Source organism: Zonotrichia albicollis, chromosome 34 (assembly GCF_047830755.1).
Source record: "Zonotrichia albicollis isolate bZonAlb1 chromosome 34, bZonAlb1.hap1, whole genome shotgun sequence".
Classification (NCBI taxonomy): domain Eukaryota; kingdom Metazoa; phylum Chordata; class Aves; order Passeriformes; family Passerellidae; genus Zonotrichia; species Zonotrichia albicollis.
Genome location: NC_133852.1, coordinates 767,242 through 792,173, shown reverse-complemented (window position 1 = coordinate 792,173; position 24,932 = coordinate 767,242). Strand labels below are relative to the sequence as shown.

General features: G+C 60.1%; 2 protein-coding genes across 2 annotated transcripts in view; one reads left to right on the top strand and one right to left on the bottom strand.

Annotated features, from left to right (window-relative positions):
- LOC141726289 (lysine-specific demethylase 5C-like) overlaps positions 1–18,426 on the top strand; it is a gene marked incomplete at its 5' end in the record, with an annotated part of 69,003 nt that extends 50,577 nt beyond the window's left edge. The window contains 13 exon segments of the mRNA XM_074531037.1: positions 759–1,117; positions 2,318–2,456; positions 4,826–5,005; positions 5,079–5,213; positions 6,549–7,076; positions 8,208–8,265; positions 8,947–9,497; positions 10,943–11,020; positions 11,077–11,152; positions 11,217–11,279; positions 11,355–11,554; positions 15,279–15,476; positions 17,910–18,426. Coding sequence (XP_074387138.1) covers positions 759–1,117; positions 2,318–2,456; positions 4,826–5,005; positions 5,079–5,213; positions 6,549–7,076; positions 8,208–8,265; positions 8,947–9,497; positions 10,943–11,020; positions 11,077–11,152; positions 11,217–11,279; positions 11,355–11,554; positions 15,279–15,476; positions 17,910–17,933 — 2,589 coding nt within the window.
- A 3,751-nt stretch (positions 18,427–22,177) lies between these two features.
- The window catches only part of CACNA1F (calcium voltage-gated channel subunit alpha1 F), an 88,873-nt gene continuing 86,118 nt past the window's right edge, over positions 22,178–24,932 (bottom strand). The window contains exons 45-47 of the mRNA XM_074531036.1: positions 24,256–24,368; positions 23,929–24,168; positions 22,178–22,719 (exon numbers count right to left, since the gene is read on the bottom strand). Coding sequence (XP_074387137.1) covers positions 22,474–22,719; positions 23,929–24,168; positions 24,256–24,368 — 599 coding nt within the window. The 3' untranslated portion in view covers positions 22,178–22,473. The remainder of the gene's footprint in view (positions 22,720–23,928; positions 24,169–24,255; positions 24,369–24,932) is intronic.

Below are 24,932 nucleotides of genomic sequence, written 5' to 3'. Positions count from 1 at the left end.
TGTCCCCACACTGTCCCCATGCTCCCCCAGGCCCTGCTGGACCGTGTTGAGGTGTTCCAGGCCAAGGGGGGTGAATCTCTGGGGTGTCCCATCTGTGTCCCCACAGTGTCCCACATTGTCCCTGTGTCCCCAGGCCCTGCTGGACCGTGTCGAGGCGTTCCAGGCAGAGGGGGGTGAATCTCTGGGGTGTCCCCACGATGTCCCACACTGTCACCTGTGTGTCCCCACGATGTCCCCACGATGTCCCACACTGTCCCCACAGTGTCCCACACTGTCCCTGTGTCCCCAGGCCCTGCTGGACCGTGTCGAGGCGTTCCAGGCCGAGGGGTGGGGATCTCTGGCGTGTCCCCACGATGTCCCACACTGTCCCCACGATGTCCCACACTGTCCCCTATCTGTCCCTGTGTGTCCCACACTGTCCCCTGTGTGTCCCCACGATGTCCCACCCTGTCCCCTATCTGTCCCTGTGTGTCCCCACGATGTCTCACACTGTCCCCACACTGTCCCGGTGTCCCCAGGCCCTGCTGGACCGTGTCGAGGCGTTCCAGGCCGAGGGGTGGGGATCTCTGGGGTGTCCCCATGATGTCCCCACACTGTCCCCACGATGTCCCACACTGTCCCCTGTGTGTCCCCAGGCTCTCCTGGACCGTGTCGAGGTGTTCCAGGCCGAGGGGTGGGGATCTCTGGGGTGTCCCCCACTGTCCCCTGTGTGTCCCCACGATGTCCCACACTGTCCCACACTGTCCCCGTGTCCCCAGGCCCTGCTGGACCGTGTCGAGGCGTTCCAGGCCGAGGCCCGAGCCGCCCTGGCCGTTCCCCCGCCGGCGCCGGGGGCCCTGCAGGAGCTGCTGGAGCGCGGCGCCCGCCTGGGCGTGGAGGTGCCCGAGGGCCGGCGGCTGGAGCGGCAGCTGGCCCAGGCCGCGTGGCTCGAGGAGGTGACGGCCACCCTGCGGTCCCCGCGCGCCCGCGTCCCCCTGCCCGTCATGCGCGGCCTCATCCAGGCCGGCCGCACCGTGGCGCCCAGCCCCGCCGTGGACGTGGCCATGGCCGAGCTGCAGGAGCTGCTGACCATCGCCCAGCGCTGGGAGGAGAAGGCGCAGATGTGCCTCGAGGCCAGGTCAGGGGGCTGGGGGCATCCCCGGGGGGAGAGACCCCTCCCCAAAGGGAGATGAAGGGGCTGGACCCCAATCCAGGGGGAGATAAAGGGGCTGGAGCCTCCCCAAAGGGAGATAAAGGGGCTGGACCCCAACCCAGGGGGAGATAAAGGGGCTGGACCCCAACCCAGGGGGAGAGACCCCGAACTGGGGGGAGATAAGGGGGCTGGAGCTGTCCCCAAGGGGAGATAAAGGGGCTGGACCCCAATCCAGGGGGAGAGACCCCAACCCAAGGGGAGATAAAGGGCCTGGGGTCATCCCCAGGGGGAGAGACCCCTTCCCAAAGGGAGATAAAGGGGCTGGACCCCAATCCAGGGGGAGAGACCCCGACCTGGGGGGAGATAAAAGGGTTGGAGCTCAACCCAGGGAGAGATAAAGGGGCTGGATCCACCCCCAGGGGGAGAGACCCCGAACCAGGGGGAGAGACCCCTCCCCAAAGGGAGATAAAGGGGCTGGACCCCAATCCAGGGGGAGATAAAGGGGCTGGAGACATGCCCAGGGGGAGAGACCCCGAACTGGGGGGAGATAAGGGGGCTGCAGCTGTCCCCAAGGGGAGATAAGGGGGCTGGACCCCAACCCAGGGGGAGATAAAGGGGCTGGAGCCACCCCCAGGGGGAGAGACCCCAACCCAAGGGGAGATAAAGGGGCTGGACCCCAATCCAGGGGCAGATAAAGGGGCTGAAGCTGTCCCCAAAGGGACATAAAGGGACTGGAGCTGTCCCCAAGGGGAGATAAAGGGGCTGGACCCCAGCCTAGGGGGAGAGACCCCGACCTGGGGGGAGATAAGGGGACTGGAGCTGTCCCCAAGGGGAGATAAAGGGGCTGGACCCCAATCTAGGGGGAGATAAAGGGGCTGGAGACATGCCCAGGGGGAGAGACCCCGACCCGGGGGGAGAGACCCCTCCCCAAAGGGAGATGAAGTGGCTGGACCCCAACTCAGGGGGAGATAAAGGGGCTGGAGCCACCCCCAGGGGGAGAGACCCCAACCCAAGGGGAGATAAAGGGGCTGGGGGCTGCACCTGAGAGGAGACAGGGGGATGAGATCTCTGGGGGTGTCAGGGGGGTCTCTGGGGGTCTCGGGGCTCTCAGGTCCCTGGCTCTGGGGGTCTCTGGGGGTCTCGGGGCTCTCAGGGCTCTCAGGCCCCTGTCTCTGCCCCCTGCAGGCAGAAGCACCCCCCGGCCACGCTGGCTGCCATCATCAAGGAGGCCGAGAACATTCCGGCGCTGCTGCCCAACATCCAGGCCCTGAAGGAGGCCCTGGGCAAGGCCCGAGCCTGGATCGCCGACGTCGAGGAGATCCAGGTGGGCTCTGCACCCCCGGGACCCCCCTGGGACCCCCTGAGACCCCCTGAGATCCCCCTGGGCCCCTCTGGGACACCCTGAGAGCCCCTGGGACCCCCAGGGACCCCTCAGTGCACAGCCCTGAGTGCCTGCGCTGTCCTCTTGGACACTCCTGTGTCCTTGTCCTGGTGTCCCCATCGTGTCCCCATGGACCCTGGACATTGCACATCCTTGTCCTGGCCCCGTGGACAGTGGACACCTCTGTGTCCCCATCCTGCCCCCCCCGGACACTGCTGTGTCCCTGTCATGGACACTGGACACCTCTGTGTCCCCATCCTGTCCCTGTGGACACTGGACACTTCTGTGATCCCATCCTATGCTGTCCCCATGGACAGTGGACACTGCTGTGTCCCCATCCTGTCCCCATGGTCACTGGACACTTTTGTGTCCCTGTCCCCCATTGCACATGCTTGACCTGTCCCTATGGACAGGAGACAGTGCTGTGTCCCCATCCTGTCCCCATGGTCACCTCCCTGTCCCTGTCATGGACTCTGGACACTGCTGTGTCCCCAGTCTGTCCCTGTGGACACTGGACACCTCCACGTCCCTGTCCCCATGGACCTCCCGTCTGCCACCATGTCCCCATCCCGTCCTGTCCCTGTTCCTGCCACCCATGACCACATCCTGCCCCATCCCTGTCCCTGCTGTCCCTGTCCCTGCCACCATGTCCCCATCCTGTCCCATCCCTGTTCCTCCCACAGCCCCCCACTCCCACACCCCCACATCTCGCTCTCTCCCCACTCCTGTCCCCTCGTGTCCCCACGTGTCCCCATGTCACCCCTGACCCTGTGTCCCCCCAGAACAGTGACCATTACCCGTGCCTGGATGACCTGGAGGGTTTGGTGGCCGTGTCCCCACGTGTCCCCATGTGTCCCCATGTCACCCCTGACCCTGTGTCCCCTCACAACGGTGACCACTACCCGTGCCTGGATGACCTGGAAGGCCTGGTGGCCGTGGGATGGCATGTCCCCATGTGTCCCCACATGTCCCCACATGTCCCCATGTCACCCATGTCCCTCTCCCCCCAGAACGGTGACCATTACCCGTGCCTGGAGGGCCTGGTGGCCGTGTCCCCACGTGTCCCCACGTGTCCCCATGTGTCCCCATGTCCCTGTCCCCTCAGAACGGTGACCATTACCCGTGCCTGGATGACCTGGAGGCCTTGGTGGCCGTGTCCCCATGTCACCCCTGACCCTGTGTCCCCTGACAACAGTGACCACTACCCGTGCCTGGATGACCTGGAGGGTTTGGTGGCTGTGTCCCCATGTGTCCCCACGTGTCCCCATGTCACCCATGTCCCTGTCCCCTCAGAACGGTGACCATTACCCGTGCCTGGAGGGTTTCATGGCTGTGTCCCCACATGTCCCCATGTGTCCCCATGTCCCTGTCCCCCCAGAACGGTGACCATTACCCGTGCCTGGAGGGTTTGATGGCTGTGTCCCCACGTCACCCATGTCCCTGTCCCCCCAGAACGGTGACCACTACCTGTGCCCGGATGACCTGGAGGGCCTGGTGGCTGTGTCCCCACATGTCCCCACATGTCCCCATGTCACCCCTGACCCTGTGTCCCCTCACAACAGTGACCACTACCCGTGCCTGGATGACCTGGAGGCCTTGGTGGCCGTGTCCCCACGTGTCCCCATGTGTCCCCATGTCACCCCTGACCCTGTGTCCCCCCAGAACGGTGACCACTGCCCGTGCCTGGATGACCTGGAGAGTTTGGTGGCCGTGTCCCCATGTCCCTGTCCCCTCAGAACGGTGACCACTACCCGTGCCTGGATGACCTGGAGGGTTTGGTGGCCGTGTCCCCATGTGTCCCCATGTCCCTGTCCCCTCAGAATGGTGACCACTACCCGTGCCTGGATAACCTGGAGGCCTTGGTGGCCGTGTCCCCATGTGTCCCCATGTCCCTGTCCCCCCAGAACGGTGACCACTACCCGTGCGTGGATGACCTGGAGGCCTTGGTGGCCGTGTCCCCACATGTCCCCATGTCACCCCTGACCCTGTGTCCCCCCAGAACGGTGACCACTACCCGTGCCTGGATGACCTGGAGGGTTTGGTGGCCGTGTCCCCACGTGTCCCCATGTGTCCCCACATGTCCCCATGCCACCCCTGTCCCTGTCCCCCCAGAACGGTGACCACTACCCGTTCCTGGATGACCTGGAGGGTTTGGTGGCCGTGTCCCCATGTGTCCCCACATGTCCCCATGTCACCCCTGACCCTGTGTCCCCCCAGAACAGTGACCATTACCCGTGCCTGGATGACCTGGAGGCCTTGGTGGCCGTGTCCCCACGTGTCCCCATGTCACCCCTGACCCTGTGTCCCCCCAGAACGGTGACCACTACCCGTGCCTGGATGACCTGGAGGGCCTGGTGGCAGTGGGCCGGGACCTGCCCGTGCGCCTGGAGGAGCTGCGGCAGCTCGAGGTGCAGGTGGGCACGGCGCACTCGTGGCGGGACAAGGCCTCCCGCACCTTCCTCAAGAAGAACTCCTGCTACACCCTGCTCGAGGTGGGTCTGGGGGCGCTCTGGGGGGCCGGGGGGGGGTCCTGGCCGGGCGCTGACCCCTCGCTGTGCCCCCCAGGTGCTGTGTCCCTGTGCTGACGCCGGCTCGGACAGCAGCAAGAGGCTCAAGTGGCGGCAGGAGCCGGGGCTGTACCGGCTGGACGCCGAGAGCTTGGGGCTGTCGGCGCAGGACCTGCGGGACCCCGGGGCTGTGGTGAGCTGGGGGGGGGGTGGGGGGCACCCCGGGACCCCCAGCACTGGCACTGCTCCTGTCCCTGCTGTGCCCACCCACAGCGGGATTGGGGGCTTTGGGGTGGGGGCACCGCATCCGACATTGATTGCTGTTATCGCTCACGTTCCTTGTTCTCCCTGAATTGGGGGGTTTTGGGGTTTTTGTCACCTTTCACACTCCCAATTTCCCTCCAGATTTTGACATTCAGGGATTTGGGGTGGGGGCACCGCATCTGACATTGATTCTTGTCACCACTCATATTCGTTGTTCTCCCTGAATTGGGGTTTGGGCTGGGGGGCACCCTGTGACCCCCCCCCAACCCTGTCACCTCTCACACTCCCAATTTCCCTCCAGATCTTGGTGTTCAGGGGTTTGGGGTGGGGGGCACCCACATTTCTCCCAACCCCTGTTGCCTCTCACCACCTGCTGTCCCCCAGATTTTGGCATTCAGGTGTTTGGGGTGGGGGGCACCACATCTGACCTCGATTGCTGTTATCACTCATGTTCCTTGTTCTCCCTAAATTGGGGGTTTTGGGGTTTTGGGATGGGGGGCACCCACATTCCCTCAGTCCTTGTCACCTCTCACACTCCCAGTTTCTCTCCAGATCTTGGTGTTCAGGGCTTTGGGGATGGGGCACCCACATTTCCCCCAATCCCTGTCACACCTCACACTCCCAATTTTCCTCCATATTTTGACATTCAGGGGCTTGGGGTGGGGGTCCAACCCTGTCACCCCACAACCTTGTCCCCTCTGACCCCCTGATCCCCCCCAGGTTGTGACATTCAAGGAGGGCGAGCAGAAGGAGCAGGAGGGCACTCAAGGCTTTGGACTTGGGGGGGTCACACCCAGTCACCCCTGCTTTCCCTCACCCCAGATCATGGCATTTGGGGGTTTGGGGTGGGGGTCACGCCCTGTCACCCCCCAGTCCCTGTCCCCTCTCACCCTGTTCTGTCCCCCCAGATCGTGGTGTTAAAGGGGGCTGAGCAGAAGGAGCAGGAGGGCACTGAGGGGGTTTGGGATGGGGGTCACACCCTGAACCCCCCAACCCTGTCACCCCCCAGTCTGTGTCCCCTCTGACCCCCTGATCCCCCCCAGATTGTAGCATTCAACGAGGGTGAGCAGAAGGAGAGCACTGAGGGGTTTGGGTTGGGGGTCACACCCTGAACCCCCCAACCCTGTCACCCCCCAATCTCTGTCCCCTCTCACCCCCTGGTGTCCTCCAGACTGTGGCGTTCAAGGAGGGCGAGCAGAAGGAGCAGGAGGGCACTTAGGGTGGTTGGGGGTCACACCCTGAAGCCCCCAATGTCTCTCCCCAGATCGTGGCGTTCAAGGAGGGCGAGCAGAAGGAGAAGGAGGGCATGCTGCGCCTCCGCCACGCCAACGCCCAGAAAGCCGCTCCGCCCCTGCCGGGCCCGGGCCCTCCGTCGTGCGTGTGCGGGCAGCCCTCGGGGCCGGGCATGCTGCAGTGCCAGCTCTGCCGGGACTGGTTCCACGGCTCCTGCGTGGCCTGGCCCCGCCTGGGCGCCCAGAAGCCGTCGCCGGCCTGGTGGGAGTGGGACGCCAAGTTCCTGTGCCCGCTGTGCCAGCGCTCGCGGCGGCCGCGCCTCGAGACCATCCTGGCGCTGCTGGTGGCGCTGCAGAAGCTGCCGGTGCGGCTGCCCGAGGGCGAGGCCCTGCAGTGCCTCACCGAGAGGGCCATCACCTGGCAGGACCGCGCCCGGCAGCTCCTGGCGTCCCCCGAGGTGGCCGCGCCCCTGGAGCGCCTGGCGGCCCTGCGGCACCGCCTGCACCATGGGGATGGTGATGGGGCGCTGCGCGAGGCCAGCCGCAACGAGCAGACCAAGGTGGGTTTGGGGGAGATTTGGGGAAGATTTGGGGGGGATTTGGGGGGATTTGGGGGTGATTTGAGGGGGATTTGGGGGGAATTTGGGGTGTCAGGGCCCTGCGGCACCGGCTGCACCATGGTGGTGATGGTGACGGGGCCCTGCGTGAGGCCAGCCGCAACGAGCAGACCAAGGTATGGGAATTTAGTGGGTTTTGGGGAAATTTGGGGGGGTTTAGTGAGATTTTGGGAGTTTTGGGGTGATCTGGGGGGAATTTGGGGTGTCAGGGCCCTGTGGCAGTACCTGCACCATGGTGACGGGGCCCTGTGCGAGGCCAGCCGCAACGAGCAGACCAAGGTGGGCATTATTTGGAGATTTATGGGGGTTTTGGGGTGATTTGGGGGGATTTTGGGGTGTCAGGGCCCTGCGGCACCGGCTGCACCATGGTAGGGATGGCGGCGACGGGGCCCTGCGCGAGGCCAGCCGCAACGAGCAGACCAAGGTGGGGATTTTGGGGAGATTTGTGGGGGTTTTCGGGAGATTTGAGGGGGATTTGGGGGGAATTTGAGGTGTCAGCGCCCTGCGCGAGGCCAGCCGCAACAAGCAGACCAAGGTGGGTCTGGGGGAGATTTATGGGGGTTTTGGGGTGATTTGGGGGGAATTTGGGGTGTCAGGGCCCCGTGCAAGGCCAGGCGCAATACGCAGACCAAGTTGGGTTTTGGGAGGAAATTAGGGGGGTTTTAGGGGGAATTATGGGGATTTTGGGGAGATTTTGGGGAAATGTGGGGTGTCAGGGCCCTGTATGAGACCAGCCACAACAAGCAGACCGAGTTGGGGATTTGGGGCAGGGTTTGGGAGAACTGTGGGGGATTTGGGGGGAATTTGGAGTATCAGACCCCTGTGCATGACCAGCTGCAAGCAGGCCAAGGTGAGAGTTGGGGGATTTGTGGGTGTTTTGGGGAAATGATGGGATTTTGGGGAGATTCCTGGGAGTTTTGGGGTGATGGTTCTCTGTGTGACGCCCACCACAACGAGCAGACCAAGGTGGGAGGGTTTGGGGGGCAGTGGGAACGTGTGGGGCAGATTTTGGGGTGTTTTTGGGGCTGGGGGAGGCTGAGGCCCCCCAAACACCTTCCCTCCATCCCCCCCCAGGTGTCAGTGGAGAACGGGGACGCCCCCAGCCCGGAGAAGAACGGACCCCTGCCCTCGGGTGAGTGGGATCGGGGCCGTGGGGAGACCCTCGGGGGTCCAGGGGGTTCCATGGGGCAGGGACAGAGGGATCCAAGGGGCAGGGACAGAGGGATCCAGGGGGTTCCATGGGGCAGGGACAGAGGGATCCATGGGGCAGGGACAGAGGGATCCAGGGGGTTCCATGGGGCAGGGACAGAGGGATCCAGGGAGGGACAGAGGGATCCAACAGATCCCATGGGGCAGGGACAGAGGGATTTGGGATCCCCTGGGTCCCTGCTGAGCTCACCTTGGGGGTCCTGTGGATCTGGGGAGTCCTTGTGGCATCCCCATGGTGTCCCCACAATGTCCCCACAGAGCTGGAGGTGCTTGAGTGCACCCCATGTCCCTATGGTGTCCCCATGATGTCCCTGCAGAGCTGGAGGCACTGAGCACAGTGTGCCACGTGTCCCCATGGTGTCCCCACAGAGCTGGAGATGCTGAGCGTAGCGCTGCTGGGGCTGGAACCCCCTGTGTCCCCTTGTCCCTGTGTCCCCATGTCCCTGTGGTGTCCCCATGGTGTCCCCACGGTGTCCCCCATGTCCCTGCAGAGCTGGAGGCGCTGAGCGCAGCACTGCCTCATGCCAGAGCTGGCAATGGGCACACACACTGTGTCACTGTGTCACTGTGGTGTCCCCACAATGTCCCCACGATGTCCCCACAGAGCTGGAGGCGCTGAGCGCAGCACTGCCCCGGCTGCAGGGCCCGGTGCTGGAGCTGCCCGAGGGCACACACCCTGTGTCAGTGTGTCACTGTGGTGTCCCCACAATGTCCCCACAATGTCCCCATGATGTCCCCACAGAGCTGGAGGCGCTGAGCGCAGCACTGCCCCGGCTCAGGGCCCCGTGCTGGAGCTGGCAATGGGCACACACACTGTGTCACTGTGTCACTGTGGTGTCCCCACAATGTCCCTGTGGTGTCCCTGCACAGCTGGAGGCACTGAGTGTGCCCTGCATTCCCATGTTCCAATGTCCCCATGGTGTCCCCACGATGTCCCCATGTCCCCACAGAGCTGGAGGCGCTGAGCGTGACTGCAGGGCCCCGTGCTGGAGCTGGCAATGGGCACACACACTGTGTCACTGTGTCACTGTGGTGTCCCCACAATGTCCCCACAGAGCTGGAGGCGCTGAGGGCAGCACTGCCTCGGCTGCAGGGCCCGGTGCTGGAGCTGGCAATGGGCACACACCCTGTGTCACTGTGGTGTCCCCACAATGTCCCCATGTCCCCACGGTGTCCCCACAGAGCTGGAGGCGCTGAGCGCAGCGCTGCCCTGCCTCCAGGGCCCGGTGCTGGAGCTGGCAGTGGGCACACACCCTGTGTCACTGTGTCACTGTGGTGTCCCCACGATGTCCCCATGATGTCCCCACAGAGCTGGAGGCGCTGAGCGCAGCGCTGCCCCGGCTGCAGGGCCCGGTGCTGGAGCTGCCCGAGGGCACACACCCTGTGTCACTGTGTCACTGTGGTGTCCCCACAATGTCCCCACGATGTCCCCATGTCCCCACAATGTCCCCACAATGTCCCCACAGAGCTGGAGGCGCTGAGCGCGGCGCTGCCCCGGCTGCAGGGCCCGGTGCTGGAGCTGGCAATGGGCACACACACTGTGTCACTGTGGTGTCCCCACGATGTCCCCACAGAGCTGGAGGCGCTGAGCGCAGCGCTGCCCCGGCTGCAGGGCCCCGTGCTGGAGCTGCCCGAGGGCACACACACTGTGTCCCTGTGGTGTCCCCACAATGTCCCCATGATGTCCCCACAATGTCCCCACAGAGCTGGAGGCGCTGAGCGCAGCACTGCCCCGGCTCCAGGGCCCCGTGCTGGAGCTGGCAATAGGGACACACCCTGTGTCACTGTGGTGTCCCCATGGTGTCCCCACAGAGCTGGAGATGCTGAGCGTAGCGCTGCTGGGACTGGAAGCCCCTGTGTCCCCTTGTCCCTGTGTCCCCATGTCCCTGTGGTGTCCCCACGGTGTCCCCACGAAGTCCCCACAGAGCTGGAGGCGCTGAGCGCAGCACTGCCTCATGCCAGAGCTGGCAATGGGCACACACCCTGTGTTACTGTGGTGTCCCCACAATGTCCCCACAATGTCCCCACAGAGATGGAGGCGCTGAGCGCGGCGCTGCCCCGGCTGCAGGGCCCGGTGCTGGAGCTGGCAGTGGACACACACCCTGTGTCACTGTGGTGTCCCCACGATGTCCCCATGTCCCCACAATGTCCCCACAGAGCTGGAGGCGCTGAGCACAGCACTGCCCTGGCTGTAGGGCCCGGTGCTGGAGCTGGCAATGGGGACACACTGTGTCACTGTGGTGTCCCCGCACTGTCCCCATGTCCCCACAGAGCTGGAGGCGCTGAGCGCGGCACTGCCCCGGCTGCAGGGCCCGGTGCTGGAGCTGGCAATGGGGACACACCCTGTGTCACTGTGGTGTCCCCACAATGTCCCTGTGGTGTCCCTGCACAGCTGGAGGCACTGAGTGTGCCCTGCATTCCCATGTTCCAATGTCCCCATGGTGTCCCCACGATGTCCCCACAGAGCTGGAGTTGCTGAGTGTGACTGCGGGGCCCCGTGCTGGAGCTGGCAATGGGCGCACACTGTGTCACTGTGGTGTCCCCACAATGTCCCCACGATGTCCCCATGATGTCCCCATGTCCCCACAATGTCCCCACAGTGTCCCCACGATGCCCCCACAGAGCTGGAGGCGCTGAGCGCGGCGCTGCCCCGGTTGCAGGGCCCGGTGCTGGAGCTGGCAATGGGCACACCCTGTGTCACTGTGTCACTGTGGTGTCCCCACAATGTCCCCAGGATGTCCCCACAGAGCTGGAGGCGCTGAGCGCGGCGCTGCCCCGGCTGCAGGGCCCCGTGCTGGAGCTGGCAGTGGGCACACACCCTGTGTCACTGTGGTGTCCCCACGGTGTCCCCATGACCCCACAATGTCCCCACAGAGCTGGAGGCGCTGAGCGCGGCGCTGCCCCGGCTCCAGGGCCCCGTGCTGGAGCTGCCCGAGGGCACACACCCTGTGTCACTGTGGTGTCCCCACGATGTCCCCACGGTGTCCCCATGACCCCACAATGTCCCCACAGAGCTGGAGGCGCTGAGCGCGGCGCTGCCCCGGCTCCAGGGCCCCGTGCTGGAGCTGCCCGAGGCCACGCGGCGGCCGCTGGAGGAGCTGATGATGGAGGGGGACCTGCTGGAGGTGACGCTGGACGAGGCCCAGAGCATCTGGCGGCTGCTGCAGGCCACGCGCCCGCCCCCGCTGGCCCTGTTCCGCCTGCTGCTCGAGGTGCGGCACCCCAAAAACGGACCGGCACCCCAAAACTGCCCGGGACCCCAAAACTGACCCCAAAACTGACCCGGCGCCCCAAAACTGACCCCAGAACTGACCCGGCACCCCAAAACTGACCCCAAAACTGTCCCGGGACCCCAAAACTGACCCGGGACACCCCAAAACTGGCCCAGGGACCCCAAAAACTGACCCCAAAACTGCCTGGGACCCCAAAACTGACCCAAAAACTGACCCAGGACCACAAAACTGCCCTGGGACCCCAAAACTGACCCGGGACACCCCAAAACTGCCCGGGACCCCAGAACTGCCTGGGACCCCAAAAACTGACCCAGGACCACAAAACTGCCCGGGACCCCAAAACTGCCCGGGACCCTAAAAACTGCCCTGGGACCCCAAAAACTGCCCTGGGACCCCAAAATTGACCCGGCACCCCAAAACTGACCCGGCACCCCAAAACTGCCCGGGACCCCAAAAACTGACCCGGCACCCCAAAAACTGACCCGGCCCCCCAAAACCGACCTGGCACCCCAAAACTGCCTCGGGACCCCCCAAAACTGACCCGGCACTCCAAAACTGCCCGGGGACCCCAGAACTGCCTGGGGACTCCAGAAACTGACCTGGGTACCCCAAAACTGACCCGGGACCCCAAAACTGACCCGGGACCCCCCAAAAACTGACCCGGGATCCCCAACACTGAGCCAGGAGCCCCAAAACTGACCCAGCACCCCAAAACTGCCCTGGGACCCCAAAACTGACCCAAAAACTGACCCAGGACCACAAAACTGCCCCAGGACACTCAGAACTGCCCAGGGACCCCAAAACTGACCCGGCACCCCAAAACTGCCCGGGGACCCCAAAACTGACCCGGCACCCCAAAACTGCCGGGGACCCCAAAACTGCCCAGGACCCCAAAAACGGCCCAGGGGTACAGAGCACACCCCCAGAACTGCCCCAGGACTCCCCAAACTGCCCGGGGTACAGAGCACATCCCAAACCTGCCCCTTTAGGGTGAGGGTCCCCAGAATCTTTTAGAGACCCCCAAATTCCTCCTTGCACTGCTCTCCTCCCACCCTGGGCATCCCAAACCCGCCCACAGTCCCGATTTGGGGGTGTCTGAGGGGTCTGTGTGTCCCCATTCCCGATTTTGGGGGTGTCTGAGGGGTCTGTGTGTCCATTCCCGATTTGGGGGTGTCTGAGGGATCTCTCGGTGTCCCCCTCCCCAGCTGGAGCAGGCGGAGCGCCGGGGGGCTCGGGGGGTGTCTGAGGGGTCTGTGTGTGTCTATTCCCAATTTTGGGGTGTCTGAGGGGTCTGTGTGTCCCTGTTCCCGATTTGGGGGTGTCTGAGGGGTCTGTGTGTCCCCAGTCCTGATTTGTGGGTGTCTGAGGGGTCTGTGTGTCCCCATTCCCGATTTTGGGGGTGTCTGAGGGGTCTGTGTGTCCATTCCCGATTCGGGGGTGTCTGACGGGTGTGTCCCCCTCCCCAGCTGGAGCAGGTGGAGCGCCGGGGGGCTCGGGGGGATCTCTGAGGGGTCTGTGTGTGTCCATTCCCGATTTGGGGGTGTCTGAGGGGTCTGTCTCCTCCATTCCTGATTTTGGGGTGTCTGAGGTGTCTGTGTGTCCTGTCCCGATTTGGGGGTGTCTGAAGCGTCTGTCCCCACCTGTCCCAATTTGGGGGTGTCTGAGGGGTCTGTGTGTCCCCATTCCCCATTCGGGGGTGTCTGAGGGGTCTCTCGGTGTCCCCCTCCCCAGCTGGAGCAGGCAGAGCGCCGGGGGGCTCGGGGGGTGTCTGAGGGGTCTGTGTGTGTCCTGTCCCAATTTGGGGGGGTCTGAGGGGTCTGTGTGTCCCCGTTCCCGATTTGGGGGTGTCTGAGGGGTCTGTGTGTGTCCTGTCCCAATTTGGGGGTGTCTGAGGGGTCTGTCTCCTCCATTCCTGATTTTGGGGTGTCTGAGGTGTCTGTGTGTGTCCATTCCCGATTTGGGGGTGTCTGACGGGTGTCCCCCTCCCCAGCTGGAGCAGGCGGAGCGCCGGGGGGCTCGGGGTTGGGTCTGAGGGGTCTGTGTGTGTCCTGTCCCAATTTGGGGGTGTCTGAGGGGTCTGTCCCCTCCATTCCTGATTTTGGGGTGTCTGAGGTGTCTGTGTGTGTCCATTCCCGATTTGGGGGTGTCTGACGGGTGTCCCCCTCCCCAGCTGGAGCAGGCGGAGCGCCGGGGGGCTCGGGGGGTGTCTGAGGGGTCTGTGTGTGTCCATTCCCAATTTGGGGGTGTCTGAGGGGTCTGTCCCCTCCATTCCTGATTTTGGGGTGTCTGAGGGGTCTGTGTGTCCTGTCCCAATTTGGGGGTGTCTGAGGGGTCTGTGTGTCCCCATTCCCGATTTGAGGGTATCTGAGGGGTCTGTGTGTGTCCATTCCCGATTTGGGGGTGTCTGAGGGGTCTCTCCTTTTCCCCCTCCCCAGCTGGAGCAGGCGGAGCGCCGGGGGGCTCGGGGTTGTGTCTGAGGGGTCTGTGTGTGTCCATTCCCGATTTGGGGGTGTCTGAGGGGTCTGTGTGTCCTGCCCCGATTTGGGGGTGTCTGAGGGGTCTGTGTGTGTCCATTCCCGATTTGGGAGTATCTGAGGGGTCTGTGTGTCCCTGTTCCCAATTTGGGGGTGTCTGAGGGGTCTGTGTGTCCTGTCCCGATTTGGGGGTGTCTGAGGGGTCTGTGTGTGTCCCCGTTCCCGATTTGGGGGTGTCTGACGGGTGTCCCCCTCCCCAGCTGGAGCAGGCCGAGCGCCGGGGGGCTCGGGGGGGTCTCTGAGGGGTCTGTGTGTCCCCGTTCCCGATTCGGGGGTGTCTGAGGGGTCTGTGTGTGTCCTGTCCCAATTTGGGGGTGTCTGAGGGGTCTGTGTGTGTCCATTCCCGATTTGGGGGTGTCTGAGGGGTCTGTCCCCACCTGTCCCAATTTGGGGGTGTCTGAGGGGTCTGTGTGTGTCCATTCCCGATTCAGGGGTGTCTGACGGGTGTCCCCCTCCCCAGCTGGAGCAGGCCGAGCGCCGGGGGGCTCGGGGGGTGTCTGAGGGGTCTGTGTGTGTCTGTTCCCAATTTGGGGGTGTCTGAGGGGTCTGTCCCCTCCATTCCTGATTTTGGGGTGTCTGAGGTGTCTGTGTGTCCTGTCCCGATTTGGGGGTGTCTGAGGGGTCTGTCCCCACCTGTCCCAATTTGGGGGGTCTCTGAGGGGTCTGTGTGTCCCCATTCCCCATTCGGGGGTGTCTGAGGGGTCTCTCAGTGTCCCCCTCCCCAGCTGGAGCAGGCGGAGCGCCGGGGGGCTCGGGGGGATCTCTGAGGGTTCTGTGTGTCCCCATTCCCGATTTGGGGATCTCTGAGGGGTCTGTGTGTGTGTCCATTCCCGATTTGGGGGTGTCTGAGGGGTCTGTGTGTCCCCATGCCCGATTTGGGGGTGTCTGAGGGGTCTGTGTGTGTCCTGTCCCAATTTGGGGGTGTCTGAGGGGTGTCCCCCTCCCCAGCTGGAGCAGGCGGAGCGCCGGGGGGCTCGAGGGGATCTCTGAGGGGTCTGTGTGTGTCCATTCCCAATTTGGGGGTGTCTGAGGGGTCTGTGTGTGTCCTGTCCCAATTTGGGGGTGTCTGAGGGGTCTGTGTGTGTCCTGTCCCAATTTGGGGGTGTCTGAGGGGTCTGTGTGTCCCCATTCCCAATTTGGGGGTGTCTGACGGGTGTCCCCCTCCCCAGCTGGAGCAGGCCGAGCGCCGGGGGGCTCGGGCCCGTGGCCGGGACCCCGAGCGGCGCCGCAAGCGCCGGGCGGAGCGGGGGGGGGGGCACCTCCTGCCCGCCCTGGCCAAGGAGGAGCTGGAGCCAAAGAGGAGTCGGGGGGCCGAGGGCGGGGGGGACCCCCGGGACAGCCCCACGGCCGCGGCCCCCACCCCGGGGGTGAGTACGGGGGGGGGGGAAAGGGTTAATGGGGGGGGTTAATGGGGTATAGAAGGGGTTAATGGGGGATTATGGGGTGCTGAAGGGGTTAATGTGGGGGTTAATGGGGTATAGACTGGGTTAATGGGGTGCTGAAGGGGTTAATGTGGGGGTAAATGGGGGATTATGGGGTGCTGAAGGGTTAATGGGGGGTTGTGGGGTATAGTAGGGGTTAATGGGGTGTAGAGGGGATTAAAGGGGGTTAATGGGGGATTATGGGGTGCTGAAGGGTTAATGGGATTGTGGGGTATAGAAGGGGTTAATAGGGTGTAGAGGGGGTTAAAGGGGGGTTAATTGGGAGTAGAAGGGGTTAATGGGGGATTATGGGGTGCTGAAGGTGTTAATGGGGGGATTGTGGGGTATAGAAGGGGTTAATGGGGTGCTGAAGGGGTTAATGTGGGGGTTAATGGGGGATTATGGGGTGCTGAAGGGTTAATGGGGGGGTTGTGGGGTATAGAAGGGGTTAATGGGTTGTAGAGGGGGTTAAAGGGGGGTTAATGGGGAGGGAGTAGAAGGGGTTAATGGGGGATTATGGGGTGCTGAAGGTGTTAATGGGGATTATGAGGTACAGAAGGGGTTAATGAGGTGTTATGGGGTACAGAAGGGGCTAATGGGGGGGTTATGGGGCATAGAAGGGTTTAGTGGTTGGGATGTGGGGTATAGAAGGGGTTAATGGGGGGATTAGGGGAATAATGGGAGGATTATGGCATACAGAAGGGGTTGATGGGGTATAGAAGGGGTTAATGGGGGGATGAGGGTATTAATGAGGAGTTTATGGGGTATAGAGGGGTTTCATGGGGGCATATGGGGTGCAGAAGGGGTTAGTGGGGGCTGTTAAGGGGAATAGAAGGGGTTAATGGGATTATGGGGTACCGAAGGGGTTAATGGCATAAAGACAGGGTTAATGGGGGGTTTGTGGGGTATAGAGTGGGATAATGGGGTACAGAGAGGTTAATGGGCGGATTAGGGGAATAATGGGGGATTATGGGGTATAGAAGGGGTTAATTTGGCACAGAAGGGGTTAAGGGCGGGTTAGGGGGTACAGAGGGGATTAATGGGGTGCAGAAGGGGTTAAGGGAGGATTATGGGGTACAGAAGGGGTTAATGGGGGGATTATGGGGAACAGAAGGGGTTAATGGGGGATGAGGAGATTAGTGAGGGGGTTAAGGGGGGGGATTGTGGGGTACAGAGAGGAATTCTGAGGGGTTAATGGGGGAATTATGGGGTACAGATCGGGTTAATGGGGGTGCTGTGTGGTATAGAAGGGGTTAATAGGGGGATGAGGGGGTTAATGAGAGGTTTATGGGGAGATTGTGGGGTATAGAAGGGGTTAACAGGGCACAGACAGGGTTAATGGGGGGATTATGGGGTATATTTGGATTGTGGGAGAATTATGGGGTGCAGAAGGGGTTAATGGGATTATAGGGTACACACAGGGTTAATAGGGGGAGTTTTGGGGTACAGATGGAGTTAATGGGGGAATTACGGGGTGAGAGGGGTCCAGGAGGGTTCTGGGGTGCAGAGCAGAGGCTTTGGGGGGTTCCCCCCTATCCAGGGATCGATGGGGCCGGCTTTGGGCTGCAGCAGTTTTGGGGTGCAGTGGTTTTAGGGTACAGCGGTTTTTAGGGTACAGCGGTTTTGGGGTACAGCGGTTTTGGGGTGCAGCGGTTTTGGGGTGCAGTGTTTTTAGGGTACAGCAGTTTTGGGGTACAGCGGTTTTGGGGTACAGTGTTTTTGGGGTACAGTGTTTTTGGGGTACAGCGGTTTTGGGGTGCAGTGTTTTTGGGGTACAGCGGTTTTGGGGTACAGTGTTTTTAGGGTACAGTGGTTTTGGGGTACAGTGGTTTTGGGGTGCAGTGTTTCTAGGGTACAGTGTTTTTAGGGTACAGCGGTTTTGGGGTACAATGTTTTTGGAGTACAATGATTTTGGGATGCAACGGTTTTTAGGGTGCAGTGTTTTTGGGATTCAGTGATTTTTGGGTGCTGTTTTTGGGGTACAGCGGTTTTGGGGTTCAGTGATTTTGGGATACAGCGGTTTTTAGGGTACAGTGTTTTTGGGGTGCAGTGGTTTTGGGATACAGCGGTTTTGGGTTTCAGTGTTTTTGGGGTACAGTGATTTTGGGGTTCAGTGATTTTGGCATACAATGGTTTTTAGGGTGCAGTGTTCTTGGGATTCATCAGTTTTGGGGTGCTGTGTTTTTGGGTTACAGTGTTTTTGGGGTGCAGTGGTTTTGGGATTCAGTGGTTTTTGGGTGCTGTTTTTGGGGTACAGCGGTTTTGGGGTTCAGTATTTTTGAGGTACATCGGTTTTGGGGCTTTTGGGTTTTGGGTGGTGTTTTTGGGTGGGGTTCAGTGATTTTGGGGTGCAGCGGTTTTGGGGTGCAGTAATTTTAGGTCTGTCCCCCCCAGGACTCGTGACGCGGCGCCCCCAGCCCGGACAGACAGACGGACGCGCCTGACACGGTGGGGATGGACTGGGGGGGCCACCCCGGGCCCCCCCCACCCTGAGCCCCCCCCCGAACCCCCCAATTCGGGATTTGGGGGTGCTGGGGGGGGGTCTCTCCCCTCCGCCCTCCCCTCCCCCCCCGCGATGTAATTATTTCAGTTGTTTCTTTTGTATCGTTCAGCCCCGGGGGGGGGATCCCCAAAATGGGGAGGGGGGCCCCAAAATGGGGAGGGGGGGCCCCCAACCAGCACAGCAGGGCCAGCCCCTTCCCCCCCCCCCCGCACCGGGTTTTTTATAGGATTGGGGGGGGTGGGGGCGGGGTGGGGGCGGATTTGGGGGCCCCCCTGCCCCTCCCCCCCCCCCCGACACTAACAAGGCTCTTTGGAGCGGGGGGGGGGGCGGGGGGTTATTTTATTGTATTATGATTTTTTTTATTATTATTAAACTTTGGAGGTTAAAAAAAGACTCGGAGGTTATTGGGGGGTGGTTTGGGGGGGTTAGGATTTGGGGAGGGGTTGGGGTTTTGGGGGGTTCAGGGATTTTGGGGGTTCAGGATTTTTGGGGTTCGATTTTTGTGGGGTTCAAGATTTTCGGGGGTTGGGATTTGGCCGCCGGCTCCACCAATGGGAGCGCGTGAGGGGCGGGGCCTCACCGGAGGGGGCGGAGCCTCACGGGAGGGGCGGGGCCCGGGCGGGCGCGGGAACCTCCCCTGGGAGCCCCGGAGCGAGGCCTGGTCCTGAGGAAAAAACCCCCACCAGAGGTGAAAAATGCACTTTCGTGAGGTAAAAGTCACCTCTCCTGAGGTAAAAACCCCCTTGTCTGAGGGTAAAGCCTTCCCCCCTTTCATAAAACACCCCCTTTCCGGAGGTAAAATTTCCCTGTTCCAAGATGTGACATGTTTTATGAGATAAAACCCAATTCTGTGAGGTGAAATTTACCTTTCTGAGGTAAAAATCCCAATTCTGTGAGGCAAAATTTACCTTTCTGAGGTAAAAATCCACTTTTCTGAGGGTAAAACACCCCTTTTCGGGAGGTAAAATTTCGCTATTCCAAAATGTGACGTTTTATGAGATGTACCTCAATTCTGTGAGGTAACATTTACCTTTCTGAGGTAAAATGCTCATTTCATAAAGAGAACAATGTTTTTTCGCAAGGTAAACCCTCTTTTAGTGAGATAAATTTTACATTTCTGAGGCAAAATCTGCTGCCCCGAGGTGAAAAGTTCTTTTCTGTGATAAAACTGCCTTCTGTGAGGTAAAACATGTCCTTTTCTTGAGGTAAACCACTCATTTATGAGGTAAAATTCACATTTCCTGAGGTTAAAAACCCCCTTCATGAAGTAAAATCCGTCCTGAAAGGAAGGACACTTTCATGAGGTAAAACCCTCCTCAGTGAGTGAGGTAAAGTTTCCATTTTCTGAGGTAAATTTTCCAATTTTTGAGGTGAAGTTTCCCTTTTTTGAGGTAAAGTCCCCCCTTCCTGAGGGGAGAAATGCTTTTTCCTAACGTAAAACCCTCTCCTGTGAGGTAAAATTTACTTTTCCTGACGGAAAATCCACTTTTGTGATGTAAACCACCCCTTCCCTGAGGTAAAATCCCCCTTTGTGGGGTGTGAAATGTTATTTCCTGAGGTAAAACCCTCTTTTGTGAGGCAACATTTACCTTTCCTTGGGTAGAAACCCCTTTTGTGAGGTAAAATTCCCTTCCTTGAGGTGAAAAATGCTCTTTCTTGCAGTTAAACCCTGTCTCATGGAGGTAAATTTTACTCTTTCTGAAGTAAAACATTCACCTTTTTTCTGATAAACCTTTGTCTCTGAGGTAAAATTTACCTTTCCTGAGGTAAAATCCCCCTTTTCTCAGGTAAGATCCCACTTGTGAGGTAAAATTCACTTTTTCTCAGATAAAAAAAAAAAATCTGATTTAAAACTCCACTCTGTGAGGTAAAATCCCCCTCTGTGTTAATATTCCTCTGTTTGCAGTAGAACTCTTTTTATTTGAGGTAAATTCTGCTTTTTTGGAGCTAAAATCCTGCTTTTTGAGGTAAAATCTTTCCTGAAGCCAAATCCCCATTTGTGAGGTGAAAATTCCTCCTTCATCAGGGAAACAAACACCTCCTTTGTAATGTAAAATTTTCCTTTTCTGAGGTGACAAAATCCTTTTTCCTGATGTAAAATCCTCTTTTTTTTTTTTTTTTTTTTCCTTTTTCCCTCTTTTTGGCAGTCCCTCCTTTTTGGGTGTAAATCTCGTTTTTCCCTGAGGCAAAACTCCTTTTTTGAGGGGAAGACACTTCCTTTTCTTGCAATAACAATTTCTTTTTTAGGCAAAACTTTTTAAAAAGGATTTTTTGAGGTAATTATTTCTTTTCAAGAGGGAATATTCATTTTTGAGAACGATTCACCGTCCCCAGGAGGTTAATGTCTCTTTTCCTGAGATAAAACTCCTAATTTTTTTGAGGAGAAAAAAATTCCTTTTTTGAGTGAAAACTTCCTTTTTGAGAAGAAACATCATTTTCTCTTAAGAAATGTCCCTTTTCCTGAAATAAAAACCTCATTTTGAGGATATTTCACTCACCCTTGATGTGAATATACCTTTTCCAGTGAAAAAACCATATTTTAAGAAAATCCTTTTTCCACCCTTTAAAAATTTTTCCTTTCTTTGAGGGATTTTTTTTTTTTTTAGGGAAACATGATTTCTTTTCTGGGAAACCCTCTTTATTGGGTAAAAACTTTAATTTTTTTGAAGTAAGCTTCCCTTTTCCTGAGGAAAATCCTCCTCTGAGCAGCAAATTTAAGGCAAATAAACTTTTTCTAGAGGAAAACCTCGTCTTTTTTTTTTTTTTTTTTTTCTGAGACAAACCCCTCCTTTATAATTTTTAAATGTAACTCCCTCATATTTCTAAACTGAGGCAAAATCACTCCTTTTTTTTGAGCAAAAACGTCTTTTTTGAGGAAAAAGTAGTTGATTTGGAGATATGTGTGGTTTTGAGTAGGTTTTTTGAGAAATAAAACCTTTTTGAGGTAAATACTTCTTTTCCTGAGGAAAATTAATTTTCTGATTATACTCCCCCCCACCCCGCAATGCATATCTCTGTTCCAAACAAAAACATTTCTTTTTTTTTTTTGAGGTAAATCCCTTTTTATTTTTTGAGGAACCCTCCCTTTCCTGTAGGAAAACACGGTTTGGTTATTCTGAAGGAAAACACACTTCTTGGTTTTGAGTAAAAACTTCCTTTTTTTGAGGCAAATACCCCTTTTCCTGAGGAAAACCCCCCTTGTGTGAGAAAAAAAAAAAACAAATCAAAAGCTTTTTGATAAAAAATCCCTTTATTTCCTGAGGTAACATTGCCCCCATATCTGTGCCGGCTTCTAGAGCCACCCTCATGGGTCCGGGTTTTTGAGGCAAACACCCCTTTTTCTGAGGGAAAACCCCCCACATTTTTCAGGAAAAAACCCATCCCTGAGGCAAACACCCCTTTTCCTGAGAGAAACCCCCACTTTTTTCAGGAAAAACAAACCTCCCCGAGGCAAATACCCCTTTTCCTGAGAGAGAAACCCCCCCCTTTTTCAGGAAAAAACCCATCCCTGAAGCAAATACCCCTTTTCCTGAGGAAAAAACCCCATCCCTGAGGCAAATATCCCTCTTCCTGAGGGAAAACCCCCACTTTTTTCAGGAATAAAACCCATCCCTAAAGCAACCCCACCCCCACCTTGTGTGAGAAAAAAATAATCCAAAGCTTTTTGATAAAAATCCCTTTATTTCCTGAGGTAACATTGCCCCCACATCAGTGCCGGCTTCTATAGATGCCCTCACGGACGTGGGTTTTTGAGGCAAATACCCCTTTTCCTGAGGAAAACCAACACCCTTTTCAGGAAAAAAACCATCCCTGAGCAAATGCCCCCTTTCCTGAGAGAAACCCCCACCTTTTTCAGGAAAAAACCCATCCCTGAAGCAAATACCCTTTTTCCTGAGCAAAAAAACCCCATTCCTGAGGCAAATACCCCTTTTCTTGAGGGAAAAAACCACCTTTTTCAGGAAAAAACCCATCCCTGAGGGGACCCCTTTTCCTGAGGAAAGACCCATCCCTGAAGCAAATATCCCTTTTCCTGAGGGAAAACCCCCACTTTTTTCAGGAATAAAACCCATCCCTGAAGCAACCCCACCACCCACCTTGTGTGAGAAAAAAAAAAAAATCAAAAGCTTTTTGATAAAAATCCCTTTATTTCCTGAGGTAACACTGCCCCCACATCGGTGCCGGGTTCTAGAGCCGCCCTCACGGCCCCGGGTTCTAGAGCCATCATGGCGGGCCCCGGGTTCCGAGAGCCGCCCTCACGGCCCCGGGTTCTAGAGCCATCATGGCGGGGCCCCAGGGGTCGAGAGCCGCCCTCACGGCCCCGGGTTCTAGAGCCATCATGGCGGGCCGCGGGTTCGAGAGCCGCCCTCACGGCCCCGGGTTCTAGAACCAGCCCGCCCAGCCCCGCGGTGCCGGGGGACTCTAAACCCCCGGTACCGGGTCCTAAACCCCGCCGGCCCAGCCCATCTCATCGGCCAGCTCCTCCTCGGCCGGCGGCCGCAGCGGTTCCTCGTCGCTGTAGACGGCGGGCGTGGGCGCGGGCGGGCCGCGGCGCCGGGTCAGCAGGTCGGCGGCCGCGCTCTCCATCTCGTCCATGGTCATGTCGCACGCATCTGCGATCTCCCGCTTGGCCACCGCCACGAACTTGGGGTCGCGGGCAAAGAGCCCCAGTCCCTCCGAGATCAGCACCTGGGTTAAGGGGGTGAGGGGGAGGCGTTTGGGGTGTGCCTGTGTCCTCCGTGTCCCCAGCTGCCTCCAGCAGGCTGTTGGCTGAATAATGTCACCCTATGTCCCCACCATGTCCCCTCACTAATGGCTTCCCCCAGGCCGCCAGCCGAGCCATGTCACTCCATGTGCACCCCATGTACCCCCGTGTCCCCCACTCACAGCCTCCCCCAGGCTGTGGCTGTCACTCCATGTCCTCCCCATGTCCCCCCACTCACAGCCTCCCCCAGGCTGTGGCTGTCACCCCATGTCCCCCCCATGTCCCCCACTCATTGCCTCCCCCAGGCTGTGGCTGTCACTCTATGTGCCCCCATGTCCCCCCCTGTCCCCTGCGTCTCCCACTCACAGCCTCCCCCAGGCCGTGGCTGTCACCCCATGTCCCCTCATGTCCCCCGTGTCCCGCACTCACAGCCTCCCCCAGGCTGTGGCTGTCACCCCATGTCCCCTGTGTCCCCCACTCACAGCCTCCACCAGGCTGTGGCTGTCACTCCATGTCCCCCCATGTCCCCTCCTGTCCCCCGTGTCCCGCACTCACAGCCTCCACCAGGCTGTGGCTGTCACTCTATGTGTTCCCCCCCATGTCCCCCATGTCCCCCACTCATTGCCTCCCCCAGGCTGTGGCTGTCACTCTATGTGCCCCCATGTCCCCCCCTGTCCCCTGCGTCCCCCACTCACAGCTTCCTCCAGGCTGCCAGCTGACCCCTGTCACCCCATGTCCCCCCCTGTCCCCGGTGTCCCCCCACTCACAGCCTCCCCCAGGCTGTGGCTGTCACCCCATGTCCCCCCATGTCCCCTGTGTCCTGCACTCACAGCCTCCCCCAGGCTGTGGCTGTCACCCCATGTCCCCCCCATGTCCCCTCACTCACAGCCTCCCCCAGGCTGTGGCTGTCACCCCATGTCCCCCCATGCCCCCCCCTGTCCCCCGTGTCCCGCACTCACAGCCTCCACCAGGCTGTGGCTGTCACTCCATGTCCCCCCCTGTCCCCTGTGTCCCCCACTCACAGCCTCCACCAGGCTGTGGCTGTCACTCCATGACCCCCTCACGTTCCCCCCATATCCTCCCCATGTCCCCTGTGTCCCCCACTCACAGCCTCCACCAGGCTGTGGCTGTCACTCCATGACCCCCTCACGTTCCCCCCATGTCCCCCCCTGTCCCCCGTGTCCCGCACTCACAGCCTCCACCAGGCTATCGGCCGATCCCCGTGCCAGGGCCTCGTGTGGCCCGCAGGGTCGCAGCCGGAGCGGCGCGGGGGGGTACCAGCGGTTCAGGGGGGGCAGGCTGCCGCCCGCCCCCGGCCCCGGCGGCGCCCCCTCCACCAGGATCAGCGGCGCGTACAGAACGTGCCCGCGGGCCGGCGCCGCCCAGGCCTGCGAGGAGCCCCCCAGCCGCCAGGTCTCGGAGCTGCCGTAGCCCTGGGGGCGGCAGGAGGGGGTCAGTGACAATGTCACGGTGTCCCCTCCCCTCTCCCGTGTGTCTGCCTGTCCCGCATCCAGCGGTACCTGCGGGCGGGCGGGGCCGGGCGGGCCCGAGGGGTTGTAGGTGCCCGGGATGGGCTCGTCCTCGCAGCTGCCCTGGCGGCGCAGGCACTGGATGGTGAAGGAGGGTTTCCGGCCTGGGGGGAGCGGGGGGGGGTCAGCTTCTGGCCAGGGACCCTCCGGGAAACCGGGGGACACCGGGCAGAGTCATTTCCCCCAGCCAGGGACCCTCCAGGGTACCGGGCAGGGCACCCAGCCTGGCCAGGGACCCTCCAGGAAACTGGGCAGGGTCACCTACCCAGGCCAGGGACCCTCTGGGCACCGGGCAGGGTCACTTCCCTCAGCCAGGGACCCTCTGGGCTACTGGGGGGCACCGGGCAGGGTCAGCCCCCGGCTAGGGACCCTCGGGGATAGCGGGGAGGGTCAGCTCACCCTGGCCAGGAACCCTCTGGAATACCAGGGGGCACCGGGCAAGGTCTTTTCCCTGGCCAGGAACCCTCTGGAATACCAGGGGGCACCGGGCAGGGTCATTTCCCTCAGCCAGGGACCCTCTGGGCACCGGGCGGGGTCACCCAGCCCAGCCAGGGACCCTCAGGGCTACCGGAGGGCACCGGGCAGAGTCACCACCGGCCTTAGGAACCCTCAGATCCACCCGCGGGCACGGGGAGGGGTCACCCCCACCCATCAGCGACCCTCCCTGG